Consider the following 21,050-nt stretch of genomic DNA (forward strand, 5'->3'; position numbering starts at 1 on the left):
GATCACTCAAACTACATAGTGTGTAAGAAATATGTGAGCACATTGATAGTGTAATACTGCCCGTTGGACAGCGAAAGACTGCCTACTCGCATATCAGTCAATCACTATTCTAAAACAAGGGTTAAACCTTGCTTATGCTTCAAAGAAAATAACAATCCTATCAAAGAATTTTAGAGAAACACATATATACTGTACATATGCATGCACAAGATAAAGTACAAAGGACTTTTTAGTAAAGGTATCTTTTTAAATAATTTCTTTTTAAGGATCTTTTTAAGGCTTTTTAAAGTACATTTTAGTGAAGGTATCTTCTTTCAGCTTAATTTTTAGCAAAGGTATTGTAGCGAATCAGCTCATGGGGAAATATGAATAATTAATCATAACTAGTTATAATTAATTATAAATATTTAGATCCGCTGTAGATATTTACTTGACATCTCAGGGTCAACTGTTTGTCAATTCTAAGAACGTTAATTTCCTGGTTAAGGTAAATAACTTTCTTACTGTACAGTTCTACAGAGAGCCTGTAGCATAAATCGGCATGATTAAGGGACTCCAGTTATGAGCAAACAATGAACAACGTCAAGTGTGATACAAGTAAGGCTTTATTAACTACATAAACACTTAAACTAGTCTAACATACTACATAAACACTTAAACTGGTCTGACATACACATACACACACACACACGCATACGGTTGGTATAGGAAAGGGTTAAAGCTTAACTCAGTAAAGAGAAGAGAAATAAGAATATGAAGTTATGGAACCATTTGCATATTCAGCAGATCTGACGCCTGAAGGAAACATCAGATTCTTAGTTCAAACACACCTTTGTGAAAAGGCGCAAATGATACCTAATGTATCAATTAATAAGACTAAGTTTGATACTTGCATGTCTCGTCTGTCTGAAAGAGATTCCTGAATGCAATCTTAAGGCCCAAGATCTTTGCTGAAGTTGGTTGATGAAAAATCCTCCAACGACTCCTTGGAAACTGTTCCACGATCTCCAACGTAACCGGCATCCGATCCTCACCATCAGAACTCAGATAAGCACCCTGGAACCATTCACTGTGTTTACCCTCACCTGCCTTTTACTCACCTATTCCAGTCATCCCCTTACCCAGTCAATAAACCATCCTGATTTGCACTTACCTGTTGTGTCTGGCCTTGCTTTGTGACACCATTAGGTCGTAAATGTATCTGGTGTCAGGGTTGCCATGGTAACCAGGGTCCTGGGCCCTGTTCACAGACAACTTGGCACCCAGTATGTTTATTGGGTGAGGGGTCTGTGAACGTCTAATGAATAATTGATTTGTTAAATCAAATGAAAAATGGTGTGTCTGATTGGTCCAGACGCTACAGTATATTTTAAACCATTTATAAGGCACTTTTGAATTTTTAGTAAAGGGTTTTTTTTTGGTAAATGTACAATTTTAAATTATTTCTTTTTAAGTACTTTTAATTAAAGTTATATTTTAGATAGCTTATTTTTAATGCTCTCAACGTTTTTTTATAGAAAAAGTATCTTTTTTAATTACTTTTAAAGTGCTTTTTAGTAAAGGTATCTTTAAGTCGATTCGCTCAATTAATGTGTGATGGTTCTCCTCACTGATGTGAGATTGCTAAGTAGGAAAATCTCTTGTGAAAATGCTTTTATTTGTTTTTATTTGCTTTTCATTTGTGCATTGGCTGTTGGGTGTTACAAGCTCCCTGGTGTGCACATGTTGTTAAAGGCCGATATCTAAATTTGGTTTAGGTCTCTGAGCAATGAATCCATATTCCTGTGAGTTGAGAAATGACCTTTAACTTGAAACAGAACAACTAGTTGTTGTTCTACTGAGGTGGAAAATCTCACATCGTCCTCACTAAATCATTCATTGTCAAACGAGTTCATAAGATCCGCTTCAGGGAAAATAACATTGATCTTTTATAAATAGACAATCAGAACAAAGTGAATTAAACATAGCATTTTTATGTAAGAGAACATATTAAACTAGTTCTGTCATATTTGATGCAGTCCTCTCTGGAATAGCCTTTAGCTGCTATCTCTTGTTTACCAGCAGCTTGCTTTGCTCTACTGATTTGGATCTTTTCTAAAGATCAGCGGGTAACACTGGAGTGAAAGATTGGCACTGTGGTGCCAGAAGGATTAGTGGGGCTCGATGGCAAAGACTGGCACCCACAGCTCTGGAACATCTCAGCTGCTCTCTGTGCCACCCCACGGTGTCTGGGAGTTTAGATGGAAAGACAAGATGCCAAAATCTTGCTGCTTGGACAATCACAATCCACTGCAGCAGGGGGTGTGCTGGAAGAATTTATTGGGGGCTTAAAGAGTAGTTAATATAAATTAGGTCATATTTTATACTAGTCTATGTAAAATGTTTTATTTCTGTCATTAAAAACTTTATAAGTTGACTTGAACAGTGCTAGTTGATTAAATGAACTGCATGTTTGTACAAATTCCAGATTTATCAATACATTTTTCCCCATCCTTTCTTTAAGTACAGAATTTAGGAATACGCTAATGGAACCATATTGGTCATTGGCTGACATTATAGATTTTTTGTATATTGCTGTCAGCATTTTATGTAGATATTGAATATTTAACTTTTGCATGCCCATTTCCTCTATTTTTAAATGTACATTTCCTTGCCTTCATCTAATGCTTAATTCAATTTAACATTTGAAAACACTAATAATTTAATATCACTGTTAAATGCACTATTTTAAAAAAAAGTGGAACCTTTTTCCACTGTAAAGAACCTTTAGTTTATGTCTGTTATTTTTCAACACAACAGTATTATGAAGGAGTTAAATCTAGCAGAAAGCTTTCAGGGAGCCTATCTTTCTTTCTTTTTTTCCCCACAGCTAGGCATGTAAGAAATCCTTACAAAATGTTTTTATTTTTAATCTGGGGCATTTTATGGTCTAATATGAGATTGTGGTTTAGGGAAGGTCATTCAGTAGGTTAAAGCACTAGTTGCTGTGGCCACTAATGCAAACGTTAATTTCAGCCTCGATCCTAGTCAGATCCCCTCATCAAGGCCGGCTTCTTAGCTTGCAGAAAGTGACACTTTATTGACTGCCCATCGACCACTTAGCTGCTGAATTTGTTTTTTTCTGTCTCTTTCTCTCTGTCCCTTTGTGTTTTTTTTGTCTCTCTCAGTCTCTCTTAATGTCTCTCATCCTTCACCTGTTTTCGAATGCTCTCCGTCATTGTCATGTTTACTTTGTTTCATTGTTTCATTTCATTCTTTCTCCTTGCTACATACCACAAATGCCATTTGATGTTCTCTCCATCCTGTTTACCTCTCATTTCTCATCATCCTCAACTCTTCATCTCCTTTCCTTCCCCTGCACTCTTCTTCCATTATATATCTGAGAGCGGCTCCATCACAAGTGTTATTATGGGTGATCATAGTCAGAGCCGGAGATCAGCACACGTGTTGGTTTGTGTGTGAATGTAAGAGGCTCTGAACTTCGCAGCACTTCTCATGGGAGGATAATGAAAAGCTTTAGACATGGTACAGCTGTATCAAATGCAAGTGAAATGGTGTTTATGTATTGGGTGTACGTGTAATGTACAGTATGTGATTCAATCGTAAGAGTCTTTCTGAGTGTATGTTAAATGTCTATGTGTTTATTTTACACGGTTGACCCTTGGCAGTGTAATGACCCAGAGTGAAACCGATTCATAGACCTTCTGCTGGGTCTTTTAGCGCTCAATGGAAGACTTTCAGCGAGCAGCACTTAATCAGGTCAAAGCTGGAAAAAATGAAGTTTTAAACCCTAATTCCTTTCCTATTTCTTCTTCCCTAATCCCTTGAAGAAGGGCAGCCCGTTTCGGGCCTCCTTTCCTGAATTTCACACATTGGCTCTTCTCTTGCAAATTCAAACCCTCATCTGGCTTTCAAAGCACTCTCCAAAAGCTGTCAACCAGTGGAAGAAAATGGCCTCGGGAGCACTCCACAAAATTAGACACCTTCGCTCTGCGCCACCGTCGTCAGTGGATTGCTGTAATTACATGCGCAAATGGGTCATTGGCAAGGTCTTCTATGCTGTCAGGTGTGGATAGAAGAGGCAAAGTGCCAAAGGGGTTTTACGACATGCTTTTCCCAATGGGACCGAGACACTCAAACAGCCTTATTTGTGTGAAGTAGGCTTTAATGGACCCAATGTGGTGAAGGCTTAGTTGATGACCGCATGATTAAAGCATTGAGAGCCTGGTACCATATTTATGAAAAAAAAGATCCTTTTGTTTCGAGAAAAATAAGTTAAAACATTAAGATTTAAAAATAACTTTCGCTCTCAGATACCCATAGGCAATGTGTTAAAACCGAACACCTATAAAGTCATTCCATGAATTTTGCAATCACTGCCAGAAAAAAAAGTCACATTACTGCAGTACAAAAGGAGGAACAAGACAATTTTCATCACTCTGGAGATTCTTTTGAGAAAGTAAGATGATTCTGTTGCTCATCATGCATAATGATAAAGCGGCATCATGAGTTTGTGGAGATCAGTGGAAATCCAAAGATCCTCTTTCAGGCTATCATCTTTCCGCTGTAAGCATTATGCTTCCTACATTCTCTATTGATTCAAAGATCTAATGTGTCCCCTCCATCTGTGGAGATTCACTTGACCTTTGTGTCCCTTAAGAGCTCAGCATGTTCTTGTGTGGTGGCATCTCTTCAGGGGGTTGTGGATGTAGGCTTTTCTTCCATTACATTTTTTTCACATATGCTAATACAGCATTGCATTGTAGTAATGCATCTTCAAAATACAAAATAATATACATGGTGTAATTTGACCTTTTCGAGTCCAGGGAGAGCTTTTTCATGATCCTCATTGTTTAAGCAAATGCTTAACTGTGATGTTCTAAACCCCTTCCATTTCACAAATTGTGTGTGTGTTTGTGTTAATCTGAGCTGCTTTTCACTAAATGACCCAGGAGTTACAGTATCATCCATCCATTCATTCATTGTGTGCATTGCGATGAATACCACTCAAAAGAATCAAGTGGAATTCATTTCCATTTCATGCTCATGTATGAAACAATAAAATTTATCTCAGAGAATTTGCATATGGGGTAAAACGAAACAATGTACTCTGCAAAACAATCATGTTTATAAGCAAAGATAAGTTAGATAATATCCGTTAGATAATAAGACTCTTCAGGTTTTCAGATAATATGTCTTGAATTTGCTTTATTACTCCATTTTAAATACTCAATTATACTTAAAAAAAAAAATGACTATGAGCCAAATAAAGTATTAATTTATTCATCTGTTTATATCTATGATATATGTTCTGAAAAAAAATGATCTGACGCTTATCTGGTGCCTTTTTGCACACCACATGTGGAAAACAATAGATATTCTGGCCACAAATTAAGAAATTGTTCCTACTACGTATTAATTTGTTCCAATGATATAACTAAAACTAGGAAACACATTTCTGTGTGTGTGTGTGTGTGTGTGTGTGTGTGTGTATACACTCATTCTTCCTGTTTGTGAAGGTCAGTTTCCATACACTGTTCAGGAGATGGGTGGCTTCATTCATCATCTGTCTGACAGCCCATGTTGTGCCCTAAATCCACTCCCACCTTTCTCCTTAGTTTCTGCACAAGTAGGTTTGTCCCATTAAGAGTCATTTTCTTGGTCACTCACCATCTGTCTTCTGTTCATTTGAGTATCTCCTTTCCTTCCACCATTTAAAGCAAAAACTATTCCTCTGCTCAGTATGTGCTCGGATTGCTACATTTTAATGTTTCATAACCTTAAATGTCTTCGCCTTATGAAAAGCGCTTTAAAGATTCATCATTAACAATAACAATAACAAAAGACTAGATTTCTGTAGCCATTATCCACAAAACAGATACATTTAATCAATCATTGACCTAGGGTTTTCACACACATCGTAGATATTCATAAACACGATCAGAAGCAGGATCTTTTTGGCGGCGGTTGTAGATGAAAAAAAGAGGGGGTTGGTGACTGTGTTTCTGGTCAGGGAAAATCAATTCAGAAGGTCTATCTAACTGAGAGATGGAGATAACTGTTACTGCCCCTGCCATCTGACACGTTTCTCATTTCCAGACCCTTGGGTTCATGCAGCCGCACATCAGGGAGAAGCTGGGTGCTGGGTTAATCAGCTCCGCTCATGATGCTGGACAGGAAATGTGTTTGGGGCAAAGCTTGATCTATTATATTTGTGAAATTAATGTTAGCCATTGTGTTCACATTAACAAAAAAAAAATAATAAATAAATCTTATACTCACAGTTTATTTTACTCTTTTTCATTGATTTTCTTCTACTTTTTATTGTTTGACTCCCTGATTGTCTGTTTTGTGCCTTCCAGACAGTCTCTGTATAAGTGGTGGGTATTTTTAGTGACTCTTTTCTACGACAGTAGGTGTCAACAGGTGAATTTTTTGAGTGAGCCTTTGAATCGTTCTCTCAAGCGATTCATTCAAAATACTGATTTGTTCAGGAACAAAGCAAGTGACTGTCTTTAAGAGTGAGGCGTTGAGTCATTCACTCAAGCGATTCATTCAAAATACTAACTCATTGAAGACAAAACAAATTAGTATGAGTGACTAATTGAATTATTCACTCAAAAGATTTGTCAGAAAACTGATTCATTCAGCAACAAAACACAGCCGTTGATTTTGTAACATTTTGATACCAAACTGCCACTATTGTGTCTAAAATGTAAGTTAATATTAATTTTATTAATAGTATTATACTGTTAATATTAATATTGATTAATATTGACGGTTCATTGAACTGTTGTATAAAAGCGGTTGTACTGTTGGTCTGAAAATTTGGAACAACAGAACTCTTTTTCATGTGATATTGCTGAATTAAAAAAATCATAGATTTATTTCATCTTTGATCTGTGAAAGGACACGGTGTCAGTGCAAAACTTGTATTTGTAGTTGTCATCTAGACCAAAATGAAGGAAAAGAAAAACTTAAAAGAGAATCAATAGAAAGACAAATAGCAAAACAGTAACACCTGTGACTTAAACATTGTTCTTTGCATGGAAGTGCAGAATACTTTCTTCTTTTTTCATCTCTTTGTCTTTGCGGTCTAAGTTTTAAAAATAGCACCTCATAATGGAGGGTCAGGATCCAAAGGGGAGCGATGATCCTCTGAGGAGGAGACGTAATTTAAATTCCATGATGTACGGGATTGCTTTTCCCCGTCCACTGATGAGGGCAGATATGTGATAACGAGGGGCTTTAAGCTTCAGCTCCTGGGAAGCCTCTATCGCCAGGGAGCAGGAGCGGCAAATCAGAAATCATCATGATGAAATGAGGGGTGAGACTGAGGAAAGATCAGTGGGGGATTTGAACTTCTCATGAGAGCCAGAGACAAAGACTGAATAAGAATTATGTCTGTCCTCTGTCTCTCCATCTATTTATGAATGTTTGTGTGAGAGGAAGAGAGAGAGAGAGAGAGAGAGAGATTGAGTGTGAATGCCTGCTCATCTTGCCCCAAGTAATATTTGTCAGACGTTTGATAGCATATGTTGTCTTGTCTTGTCTTTGTGTATCCAAGCAGGAAACGAGGGTTCGGCAGAGAATGGACAGAAAGAGACGACCACCTGTGACATTTGCCAGTTTGGGGCTGAGTGTGATGAGGATGCTGAAGATGTCTGGTAAGCATAAAAACAGCCTGTAGGAGAACTAATATCACAAAAACGGAATTAAAAAAAAGAAAGATGCCATGCCATGATTTTTTTTTATGTGAATTTAAACACAAATGTGTTATTTAACCCTTAAATGCATGGATTTTACAATCACTGTCAACGTCAGAGCGCATTTTCCCAGTACATTCAGCGTCTGGCTCATATTTGCAATCTTAGTCTTGGTCCCAGCTTTTGCTGATGATATTCTTTTGTTTTATGCCTGCGGTAATTATGAGTGAAACATCACGTCATCACTGTCTATCAAACAGTGCCACCTTGAAGAATAAAGGTGAATTGCATTTATTGAGTCATCAGATATTTAATTATTGTTGCGCAGGAAAAATATACACTAAAAAATCCTGGGTTATTTTTTTAACCCAAATGCAGGGTTGAGCCTTTTGGATCATTTTTTTGGGGGTTATTTTTTCAGTGTTTGGGTAGTTCTTGTGTTACTCAGCTCCTGGGTCAAATGTAACAACCCAGTGTTTGGGTTGTTTTGCAGCTCCTGGGTCAGACATAACCCAATGTTTGGGTAGTTTTTGTGTTACTCAGATCCTGGGTCAGACGTAACCCAGCGGTTGAGTTATTTATCGCGGGGATTTTGCATCTTCTCTTCACGAGAGAGCAGTTCTAAGCGCCATCGAATTGATGCATTCTTCAGTAAAATACAGGTTTGTGTAAATTTTATTTTATCTATAAAATCGTTACTGTGCTCTGTATATCGTTCAATTTTATGCAGAGCAACATACAGGCGCATGGTGTGAATCACCTTTAACGAGTGTCACGGTCTTTTCGTGTGATGGAAAAGCCTGATTCTTTGCATAAAATAAACTATTTTATTCATAAAGATACAGAATATAATACTTTGAATGTTAAAACATGTCCTCAGAGCTGTTTATTGTTTGTTTATTGGCAGGTTATGGAGGCACAGCATGTTTCGGCTATGAGTGAAACGCAGGGCGGCAGTCCGTTAGCAGTTCCCCTCCGAACACGACTCCAGCGGGTACGAGAACCAGCGCCGTTACGGTGGAAACAGAATAACAGAGACTGGTCGATTACACGTGAATTACTTCTGTTTAATGTTGAATTTTTCTTCTAATGTTTGTTAAACGAGTTTAAATATAGGCAATGTATAGCCTATAATATATATATATATATAATATGTATAGCCTATTAAAAAGAGATATATATAAACAATGCTGTAAATGATAAAGGAAAATAAAGGAAGTTCATGCAAACCAGTGGTTGTGTGGAGTATTTTAGAAAAGTTTAGAGGATTTAAGTTCGTCTGTAATAAACCCATTAGCTGGGTTAAATCAATCCATTATGCTGGGTTAAATAAACAACCCAATTTGCTGGGTAAATTTAACCCAAGATGGGTTCTGTCCTATATTATGTCCTTTTATATTTTATTATTCTTTCTTGTTATATTGTTTATAATGAATAGATTGAGGAATAGTAAGAAAGTTGATGTCTAACTTTCAGAAATGAAGGAGGGAGAGAGTAGTGAATGATGTCCCAGGTTGCTAAAGACCCAAGGTATGCATTTAAGGGTTAAAGGGACAGTTCACCAAAAAAAAAAAAATTTAAATTGTTATTTACTCACCCTCATGTCATTCCAAACCGGTATGAGTTTAGGGGGCAATTGTGGCCATTAGAGAGTCGGACTTGTAACCTGAAGGTCGCAGGTTCGAGTCTCGGTACCAGCAGAAAATGTAGGTAGGGGGGAGTGAATGACCAGCACTCTCTTCCACCCTCAATACCTACAACTGAGGTGCTATCTTTGATATCTTTGAATGGTCAGAAGCAGACTGACTGTTTTAGATTTGTTGGTGCTGTCAATGGCATGATATGGAAGATATGGAATATTCACACACTTTAACAAATCTCAGTTCTTTGAACTTTACAAACTTGCCCAAAATAAATGAGCAAGAAACAAGGCCAATTATGACAGTTTCATCTTTGCTGATGAATGGCCGCTTAGCTCTGGTGCTCCAGCAATGAGAAATCATTAATATTCAATAAAAAATAAGCAGAAAGCCTCAACATCCACTTTGTTCCTCTAACAACATCTTCATGCTATATTCAATGAGAAATGGTTATAATTTCTAGAGAATCTATTTTAGTTGTAAACGTGAAAAAATCATGACTCACATGATATATTTAAAATCCACCCGTAGATGTGGAAAGGAGGTTTTCGTTGCCCTGGGGGTCTTCACGAGAGAGCAGTTCTAAGCGCCGTCGAATTGATGCATTCTTCAGTAAAATACAGGTTTGTGTAAATTTTATTTTATCTATAAAATCGTTACTGTGCTCTGTATATCGTTCAATTTTATGCAGAGCAACATACAGGCGCATGGTGTGAATCACCTTTAACGAGTGTCACGGTCTTTTCGTGTGATGGAAAAGCCTGATTCTTTGCATAAAATAAACTATTTTATTCATAAAGATACAGAATATAATACTTTGAATGTTAAAACATGTCCTCAGAGCTGTTTATTGTTTGTTTATTGGCAGGTTATGGAGTCACAGCATGTTTCGGCTATGAGTGAAACGCAGGGCGGCAGTCCGTTAGCAGTTCCCCTCCGAACACGACTCCAGCGGGTACGAGAACCAGCGCCGTTACGGTGGAAACAGAATAACAGAGACTGGTCGATTACACGTGAATTACTTCTGTTTAATGTTGAATTTTTCTTCTAATGTTTGTTAAACGAGTTTAAATATAGGCAATGTATAGCCTATAATATATATATATATATAATATGTATAGCCTATTAAAAAGAGATATATATAAACAATGCTGTAAATGATAAAGGAAAATAAAGGAAGTTCATGCAAACCAGTGGTTGTGTGGAGTATTTTAGAAAAGTTTAGAGGATTTAAGTTAATCTGTAAACATTATTTAATGTATGAAGTAAAAAATAAGCTAGTAATATAGTAAACATGAATAAACCCATTAGCTGGGTTAAATCAATCCATTATGCTGGGTTAAATAAACAACCCAATTTGCTGGGTAAATTTAACCCAAGATGGGTTCTGTCCTATATTATGTCCTTTTATATTTTATTATTCTTTCTTGTTATATTGTTTATAATGAATAGATTGAGGAATAGTAAGAAAGTTGATGTCTAACTTTCAGAAATGAAGGAGGGAGAGAGTAGTGAATGATGTCCCAGGTTGCTAAAGACCCAAGGTATGCATTTAAGGGTTAAAGGGACAGTTCACCAAAAAAAAAAAAATTTAAATTGTTATTTACTCACCCTCATGTCATTCCAAACCGGTATGAGTTTAGGGGGCAATTGTGGCCATTAGAGAGTCGGACTTGTAACCTGAAGGTCGCAGGTTCGAGTCTCGGTACCAGCAGAAAATGTAGGTAGGGGGGAGTGAATGACCAGCACTCTCTTCCACCCTCAATACCTACAACTGAGGTGCTATCTTTGAATGCTTTCTCTGGTCAGAAGCAGACTGACTGTTTTAGATTTGTTGGTGCTGTCAATGGCATGATATGGAATATGAGATTGTTTCACACACTTTAACAAATCTCAGTTCTTTGAACTTTACAAACTTGCCCAAAATAAATGAGCAAGAAACAAGGCCAATTATGACAGTTTCATCTTTGCTGATGAATGGCCGCTTAGCTCTGGTGCTCCAGCAATGAGAAATCATTAATATTCAATAAAAAATAAGCAGAAAGCCTCAACATCCACTTTGTTCCTCTAACAACATCTTCATGCTATATTCAATGAGAAATGGTTATAATTTCTAGAGAATCTATTTTAGTTGTAAACGTGAAAAAATCATGACTCACATGATATATTTAAAATCCACCCGTAGATGTGGAAAGGAGGTTTTCGTTGCCCTGGGTGTCAGTGAACAGCTCAAACTGTCAGCAAGAGTGAAGGAGACTACCCTTTAATCTTAATAGAAGAAGGCCTCTCTTCCTCCCTCCTGCCTATCTCTCTCAGGGCGTCTGAAGGGAATTACATATCGGCCTTGGCAAAGACAGCCTGTAGATTCACCAAAGATTCAGCAAGCACTGGCTGGAGAGCTGGAGTGTTTGAAGGCATCAGAATGAAACAGCCCAGCCACTCCCTCCTCAGAGATATCAGCATGATTTGAGGCATTTATGCCTGAGTCATAGGGATGGTCCCATGACAGGCCCCTCGCTCTGATGCACTTGACTGCAGATGACTCACTCACCTCACTGTTCCTCTACCAAAAACACTCTACTTCTCTCAGCAGCCCTTCTTTTTTTTAGTCTCGCTCCATTTTTCCATCTTCCTGTGTCATCTGAAGGATTACTGAAAAAAATTAGATGAGAGATTATAAATAAAATCAATGCTATAAGCTGCATTAATAACGTCTGTGTGTGTTTGTGCACTGATTGTGTGTAGTGACAAGCACCGGATTTGGCTGTTAGGACCCTAGTCCTTGGGTGTGTGTAAGAGAGAGAGAGAGAGAGAGATAGAAGTAATATTGAATTCAGTAAAGTCACTAAAATAGGACGCATGCAATATCTTGCACACAGAAATATTGTGTAGAATAATCTGTTTCAATTGCACTGAACTATTTTCAATTATATTTTTAGTATGGAATGAGTTGTTTATTTCTAATTAACATTTCTCACAACTTGGATCATTTTTTTCACTGGGTTTGACACAATGCATTCTTGGAATGTCTGGAATTAGAGCTGAATTTGGTCAGTATTATTGATATACAGTATATAAACAGAGATAGACAGACACATAGATACTGTAATCTGGTTATGGGTGGCATCTGTCGGTGCAGTGTGAATTAGCCTATGGATAGACAGGCAGACAGATAGACAGAATTAATTATAATTTTAGACATTTAGACATTTTAAATTTGCAGACAGAAAAACAGGAATCGTGATATGGCCTAATGTGATTATTAAAGGGGTCCTATTATGCTTTTTCACTTTTAAAATTTTAGTCAGTGTGCAGTGTGTATGTTTGGGCATAAAAAAGATCTAGAAAGTTACAAATCTCAAAGTCCACTCCAAAGGGAGATATTTCGATATTTCGTATTTTTTGTGATATAACAAAGCGGCTCATTAGAATATCATTAAAATAATTCCCGCCTACAGAAATTCGAATGGTTGGGGGGTGGGGAGGGACGAGGTTGTGGTTAGAACGCTTGGTTGAGTGCATCAGACAAGACGACGATGAAGAAGAAGTGCTGCTGCAGAGTTAGTGCATCAGAGAAAACGAAGAAGAGCTGCTTGTGCTGTAGCGTCAAATTTTTGGCATGTTTAGAACAATTCTTACAAGTACAACACGACGTAGCTGGGCACCGCGGACAGACGCTGAACGGCGCCGCCGGTGTGCCAAAACTAATAGAAAATAAAGTATTCGAATTTTAAAGATGTGGCGCGACGCGACGCTGCCCTTCTCGTCCAGTGTGCGACCGCCTGAAACGCAGTTTTTTTCACCTCCGTGCCCAAACGTCTTTGTTTGGTCTTCCGAAAGCGGATGATGTCAGGAAACAGTGGTTGCAATTTATTTTTTAACTCTGTTCCTGAGCATTATAACCCCAATTTGCTATTGTGTGCTGCGCATTTTACCACGGACAGCTTCCACAACATGAGGGAGTACAGTGCCGGATTCGCCAAAAAGCTTTTGTTGAAAGACGGAGCAAGGGGCGTGGCAGTACTGAAACACCGTCTTAAGCTGTTCGCCAATCACAACGCACTGGGACAGCTAACCAATCACAACACAGTTTGTTTTTCGGAAGGTAGACCTTCGTCAAAGCCGGAACTAATCGAGCCGTTTGTGCCAGGCTGGGGAGAAAGGTATTTTAATAATGTAAATTATGTGAAAAATTATGCGTTTTTCGAACCACCAAGCATGAGAGCATGTTCTAGTACAGCCCCAAAACAAAATCAAGACTTTGTAAAAGAGCATAATAGGACCCCTTTAAAATTCAAAAAGCTATGATTTAATTACATTAATGTGAGTGCTACACATTCAAAGTCAAAACGTGGCACTGTTGTGGATGGTTGTAAGAGTGCATATTATATCTCCCTCATCTTTTTTAGTGAGCAGCTGAAAGTAGTAAAGCATAGACACTGGTTTATATTTAAATGTTCTGTATCATGCATAACCTTTTGGTATTTTGGATGCACAATAAACTATCTTGGTTTTAATGCATTGTAAACTTTTGTGGCTTCTCTCTGGTCTGCCCTGTAACAGGAAGAAAAGATTAGACATATTATTTAACACCTTCAGTATATACATTTTACTAGTATCAGCACAATAATCAAATAAATATTATGGGATGTTTTTTAGTTTTTTTTACAAAAGATTATATAGGTTTGATCTGTGTGTACGTACAGTATTTATTTTAAATGTGCAGGTCTTAAAAAGGTCTTAAAGTCTTAAATTTGATTTTAAAAACTCTTTAGATACCGTAGACAGACGGACAGATATTGGATTTTGTCAGTACTATAATAATGTGTTTAAAGAAAAGCAATAAATTGTTTATTTTGCCAATTATAGTAATATATACTGAATTATATAGTGAATGCTAAATAATGTTCTTAGTCTGTCCTCCTTGTGGCAGCATCGTCCAGGGAGGAACCATGAGATTTTATACTAAAATATATGTTACATAAAAAAAAAAAAGCATAATACAGAACTTTTTTTATAAACAAGCTCGAAATACACTAGGTCTCTTATTGGAGACCAATGGATGGATGGATGGGTAGATTGATTGATTGATTGATTGATTGATGCAATTAATATCAAGTTTAATCACCTCATTTTAAAGCAATACAAACCTCTGGATGCTAAAATGACCAATTAATCAGCTGGTTCTGAGACCAAGTAACCAAGTTAACACTGCTAATCTATATCAAACATTTAAAACATTGGGATCAAAAAGCCAAAACTCGTCATCAAACTATCACAGATACAAAACCGAGACTAATCCTCACAAAGTACAGACTCAGTCATCATAATCCTGCCATTGAAAGAGAGAGAGGGAGACTAAAGTGTGCAAGGAAAGAGCAGCTGGACAGACAGGAAGCCCACAGGCCATGCTGGAAAAGTTTAGATAACAGAGAAACCACATGGCTCTTACAAATCAATAAGACATATCCCCTCACTCAACAAGATAAACACACTCACACACATACAGAGGCTACCATCCAAACAACCTGAATTTTTAAGGAAATCTCAACCCTTCGGTTTGACTCACTCGCAAAGCCATTATTACTTGATTTGCTATTGGAAATCTTTGATGTGTGTGTGTGTGTGTGTGTGTGTGTGTGTGTGTGTGTGTGTGTGTGTGTGTGTGTTGTTGACGCAGTGCATTTGCAGTGTGTGTGTATGCCTAGAGAATGTGAGAGGTGACTAAATATTCATGCTCTCAAGACACATTAGCCTTTATGACCACTACAGACGGTCATACTGGAGAGCGTGTGTGTGTGTGTGAGCATTACTGGTGCTTCACAATAAATACATCTCGATATCATTGTGCCTGTTTGTTTTTATCTCATTTATCTAAATTAGTATGCATTACAGATCTCAATTAGCAATGGCAAACAATCAAAGCTGCCCTTGAGTTGACTCCATGCCACAGTTCAATTCAGTCAACTTCTCTATTTAAAACAGATATTTTTATCTCATATTTGTAGTCAGTTCACATTATTCCAGTAGTGCCAGAATACAAAACGGCTCCATACATCACTAAAGCTCACTGGCAGGGTGAAAATATCAAAAAGGAAAGTTGAAGAAAAAACACACACACACAAATAATTACATATTTATAATTATACTGTCATCTGTTTGCTGCAGCAAGAAGTGACTGGGGACGGCAGTTTAATTGTCATTTCTACTCAACATGTTCCTGCAGTGGCACACAGACAACACATATAGACTTTAGAGAGAAACTATAGCAGAAAAACCTGAACGTTGAAGATACAGACCATAAATTCTTGTCAACTCCTTTGTTAATATGCCAAATACACTCACAGAACATTACTCAATGAAGACTAGATGACAGGTTTTCGATTCTCTCAGGCAGACATGAATGACCGATTCACACACGAATGCAAAGGTTGCGTGTGTTCCCGGCTGCAAATGTCAGAAACTTTGTCCAGGACTCAATGCGTCTTTGTCTCCTTCTCAGAAGCGTATCACCTTTCATCTGCACGTACGCACATAAGCGCTCATTACCGTCGTTATGAAGGCATTTGAAAAAGAGCAGCCATTAAAACGAGCATAGGAACTTCAAAGTGTCGGAACTCATCATTCTCGTTTGAAACGGAGCGATGTGTTGGCAGTGCTTTGGTTGCTAAGCCAGTCTTCTGTGCTAGTCATTAAGCCCCTGAGATGATAGACTCAAGAATGTGCTATAGATTGAAAATCACTGCAGCATCCAGTTCGATCCAATCCCCATTCTTTCTTGAGCCTTCCCTTCTAGCTTCACGCTGATACGAGAAGATGAAAAACAGACTTTACTCATTACATTTGCAATCTTGACACCCTTATAAACATTTATAGAGTAGTCACATCATAAAAACGTTTGATGATGTTGCTGTTAATCTGTTTCTAATGGTAATTCATCCAGCCTCAAGCCAAATGGGCAATTATGAATGTCAGTTAATGTTTATGCGAGGTTGCAGTTCCCGCTGATGCAGACCTTTTGTAAAGGGGCCAGTATTTTTTACCATTGTAATCTGTGTATGTTGCAGGGCCGTAGAAGGCAGGACGCCTGTGAAAATGCTGAGCTTAACACACTCATACATGATGGAGAGGTGTACATTAAATCCATAATGTTCACCCTTTGCAGAACTGGCTCTTACAAAAGCAATTTTCTTGTAGGCATAAAAACAAGTGTTCGTTTGATTGATTGAATCTTCCAGCAACAGAATAAACGAAATACTTAAGACTGTCCTTTCCTGGCAAGTATGTTGTTTGTGGGACAAAATTTGCTGTGTAGATGTTATTTATATTTTTATTTGTTGTGTTGTATACTTTTTATAATAAAAAAAAAGCAATAACTGTTTTCAACATTGATAATAATAAGAACTGTTTCTTCAGCTCTTAGTCAGCATATTAGAATGATTTCTGAGGGATCGTATAATATATGTTTTATTAATATATTAATATTTGTATTTAAAATATTTCACAATATTATTTTTACAGTATTTTTGATCAAATAAATGCAGCCTTTATCACCATAAGAGACTTATCATTAAAAAAAAAACATTAAAAAAGTAAAAATCTTTCCGAACCCAAACGTTTGAATGATAGCATAGCATAAGTTCATTTGCTGCATGCCATAAACAGTTTGATTGATTTTTTTATTATTCTTAAAATCTATATTTAATGTGATGTTTTAAAAAGATGGTGTACCACAAAATAACGTCTTTCTATTAAGTTTTCCTCACAGACTGCATGCAAAAACAAACCAATGTGTTTGATTCAAACTGATGAGCTGCCTCTTTTTAGTGAATCAAAACATACAGCGTAATCAGTGTAAGCCAGTTCACAAAACGAGTGACTCTTATGAGCCTATTCTTTTAATAAATAGTTCAAAAAGAGTTATTGCTTTGAATCAATCTAAAACACTGTCCTTTATAATCACATGTACACAAAATTGACATCATAACCCAAATGAATCTGTTTTGTGAATCAGAATTGAATCAGTAAATCTACATTGTTTCCCATCCCTAGAGCTGTGATGTAGAGCCTAGATTGAGCCCCACTGTTCATTTGGCTGACCAGCCTTCTAATCTGCTTTGTTACATTTCTCGACACTGTTTCCTTCTCTTCTCCCCATCATTTCCTTTCCTTTTTCACCTAATATATTAATACAATCTGGTAAAGGGCCATAATAAAGTTGCATTATTTCCAAAGAGGCCCTGAAAAATATTAATTGAATAGTGAAATGTTTACATCAATATCAGAAGTGAATCCCCAAATCCCCTACAGCAATTACTCTGAGTCCCCAGTTTGCATGTCTGAAGAGTTATTCTTAGCTGACAGCTTGATCAAACAAGGTGTGACGCTTGTTTAATGATCTTTTTCACGGTCTTTGATTTGTCAGTAATTGGCATTTACTCTGCGGTTTCTCACAACACAGGTGCGTCTGTAACATCGACTGCTCCCACATCAGTTTTAACCCCGTGTGTGCATCAGACGGCCGTTCCTATGACAACCCCTGCCAGGTAAAAGAGGTGTCGTGTCAGCGGCAGGAACGAATCGAGGTCAAGTTCCTAGGTCACTGTCAGGGTAAGAAGAGCAGATTAACAAACATTTATGATTGCTTTATATCATTTTGTTACATGACGTCGTCTTCCATTCAATTTGCATTTATATAAGACAACAGAGAACACGTGTAAAGATGAACATTATAAATAACTGTTACATAATCAAGTTCATTCATGTTCATATGATCATTCGTCTCTGGAATATAGCAATTTCCCAGATGATATCTTCAAAATGACAATGTACAAATGAGGGGGGGAAAGTGTTGTATTATGTAACCAGCAGATCTGTTCATTTTAACATCTGCATTCATTCCTATCTTGTAGGCGACATGATTACAGGCACCAAAGCAGGAGACGGACAATATGCCAGGACAGACTACACAGGTGGGTGGGTGTTTAATTATAAAAAGTTGATTTTAATTTTGAAGTGCCCGTGAATTTTAGCTGTTCTGACCCACTGTGTTTGAATTATAGAGGAGAAGCCTGAGGTTTCAGAGGTGGCAAGAGGGCTGTACATCCCCTGCCCTGAGCGCTATAAGAACTATTGTGTTCACGGAGACTGTGAATATCCCAACATGCTCTCAACACCGTCCTGCAGGTACACACACACACTCATTATGTTTCTGATTACGGCAGTGTATCCTGTCTACAAAAATACATTGGGAATAAGTGTGTGTGTTAGACATACACCTTTTATGATAGTGAATGTAACACTGTATCACAGATCCTCGTCTCCCCCTAGTGTTCAAACCAAGAAAGATCTGCCTCATTAAAAAAAAAACAAGTTTTCCAAACACTCCCCTTTTTTCAGTGTTATTTTAGTATCATTGACATATTATTATAGTTTTTATTAGCTGTTTGAATTTGTTTGTATGCTTTTCCATTTTCATTTTTAAGTTTTAGTAATTTTGTTTTGTATTTTTTTTTATGTCTGTATAGTTTTTATTAGTTTTAATTATGGTTTTAGTTATTTTAGTGCTTTATTTAGTTAAATGTGGTTAAACTAAATGAAAATGGGGTATGTTTTCTTGGCAACTAGCAGAAGTAAAATATGTTTAAGTTTTATGGTTTGAGCTTTAGTTAACAATATTAACCTTGGTCTTTCATTGGTAGTACAAACAGATGGTGCTGTCACCAAAAAAAAAAAAAAACTCCAAATGTCATTGTTTGATTGTTACATTTTTTAAGGAATTCAATCTACAAGTCATTTCTACAGATTAAACTGGGACAGAAGAAGGTATTAAACAGGAATACTGCACACATCAGCTTATAAAAAATAATTGGCTGTTCAAGTTGTGAAACTCATATTAACAGTCACAGATAAACAAAAGAAAAGGAACTAGAGAGAAATAATAAGACAGAACAGGAGAGTCTCTCTGGCAGGTGCTGCAGTACAACAGCGGGTGTTTCTAAGGAAAGACTTTGAGAGCGAGAAACACTGAAGTATGTGTGTGAACAGAGATATTACAGAGAGAGTAGACTCTTTAAAACAACCTGAATAAATCAACAGAGGACTCAAGCACACACATCTAATCTAATAAGGATATAACGCTGTGTTTCTTCCTCTTTTCTTCAGCTGTCTCTCAGGATTCAGTGGTCCACAGTGTGACACTAAGGAGTATAATGTGCTGTATGTGGTGCCTGGCTCTGGAAAGCTCCGCTACGTCCTCATCGCGTCTGTCATTGGGATTCTGCAGGTGGCCATCATATGTGTAGTGGTGCTGTGTATCACCCGGTGAGTATAAACACACACCACAGCATTATATCACACACAATGTGCTACTGCGAAACAAAGCAGAGGACAGCTACCTCCTGGGTAGATAGATCGCACACACTCGCAGCTCTTCATAGAGTGAGAGTTCCTGCCAGCAGGAGTCTGCAGAATAACACACTTTACACTCCATGAAAGGTCATTGTTGAAGGGTGTGTGTGCACATAAAATAACTCACCCATCTCCTGTAATATTTACTTTACACATCAGAAAAGTAAATGTGTTCAATATGTTCAATCATTGTTAATTTAGCTTCATTGTCAGTATTCATTTATTTATTATTTTCTCCAGTGAAAGAAACAGCCCCTTTAGAACAAAGATTCTCTAACTTTCAAGTCATATCAGCATGAAACATTCTTTTAAAAACTTCCAATCCAAACTCTAAATAAGTAGCTATTTTATAGCAAAGGCTTTTTTTAAGCTCTGAAATATGAGTTTTTTCCTTCCAGGCATTGTTTTGATTAGAAATAACGTAGAGCTGCCTGGTGGAAGTAAGTTATATGAATGATAAGGATGTCCTTTTGCTTCCTTCCTCTGCAGGAAGTGCCCACGGACCAACAGAATCAACCGACAGAAGCAGAACACAATGCACTACAACTCTGAAAACACCCTGCGCGCCTCCACCCGCCTCATTTGAGCCCGTGAGCAGAGAATCATGGGAAACGTAGTTTGGACAGAGGACAGAAAATAAGAAACTTGCTCTCCATCCCCACAGAGACACTGCATCCTGCTGGATGATGGGATGGAGGGATGGAGGACCATGGTGCAGATATATCGGAGGACGATGGGTTCTACACACGATGCCTTGCACCTGTGGCACAGGACACAAACAGAGAATTTTAGGACACCATGATAGGACAAGTCCTGTTATTTGGTTATGTATGGGTAATATTTCCAATAGTTAATTTGTTTGTCTTGATGGGGTCCTTTTTCTGTAATGTAAATAAATAATTTATATCACAAAGCACAGTGTGTTTTTTTCTTTTTCTTTATTCTTTTGTGGATGCCATGCCTTTTAAAGGATCTAACTTGAAGGTATATGGTCAGTTTCAGGGGTTTCTAGAGAGGTGATTCAACAATTTATTATAAATAAAGATTTATTTTGCTGTTTTTAATGTTTGGTGTCCCAGAGACCCCAATCATGTAAATTATAGTTTAAAAGTTTGATATCAGCAACATTTACAAAATAAATAAATAAATGAAAAGATATTCAGAAAGGACACATTAAATTGTGACAGTAAATACATTTCTAATGTTACAAAGATTGTATTTAAAATAATGTTGTTCTTTTGAATTCTTTGTTCATTAAAGAATCCTGTAAAAATATGTCACAGTTTCCACAAAA

General features: G+C 37.3%; 1 protein-coding gene across 2 annotated transcripts in view; it reads left to right on the forward strand.

Annotated features, from left to right (window-relative positions):
* LOC107675359 (tomoregulin-2-like) overlaps positions 1–20,626 on the forward strand; it is a 67,011-nt gene extending 46,385 nt beyond the window's left edge. The window contains exons 5-10 of one of the 2 annotated variants that reach the window (XM_016469663.1): positions 7,568–7,667; positions 17,808–17,956; positions 18,259–18,318; positions 18,409–18,532; positions 19,511–19,669; positions 20,246–20,626. In XM_016469663.1, coding sequence (XP_016325149.1) covers positions 7,568–7,667; positions 17,808–17,956; positions 18,259–18,318; positions 18,409–18,532; positions 19,511–19,669; positions 20,246–20,342 — 689 coding nt within the window. In that variant the 3' untranslated portion in view covers positions 20,343–20,626. The remainder of the gene's footprint in view (positions 1–7,567; positions 7,668–17,807; positions 17,957–18,258; positions 18,319–18,408; positions 18,533–19,510; positions 19,670–20,245) is intronic. The other variant, XM_016469664.1, reaches the window with a different exon arrangement.
* The last annotated feature ends 424 nt before the right edge of the window (positions 20,627–21,050 follow it).

Source organism: Sinocyclocheilus anshuiensis, unplaced genomic scaffold (genome assembly GCF_001515605.1).
Source record: "Sinocyclocheilus anshuiensis isolate Anshui unplaced genomic scaffold, SAMN03320099.WGS_v1.1 scaffold656, whole genome shotgun sequence".
Lineage (NCBI taxonomy): Eukaryota > Metazoa > Chordata > Actinopteri > Cypriniformes > Cyprinidae > Sinocyclocheilus > Sinocyclocheilus anshuiensis.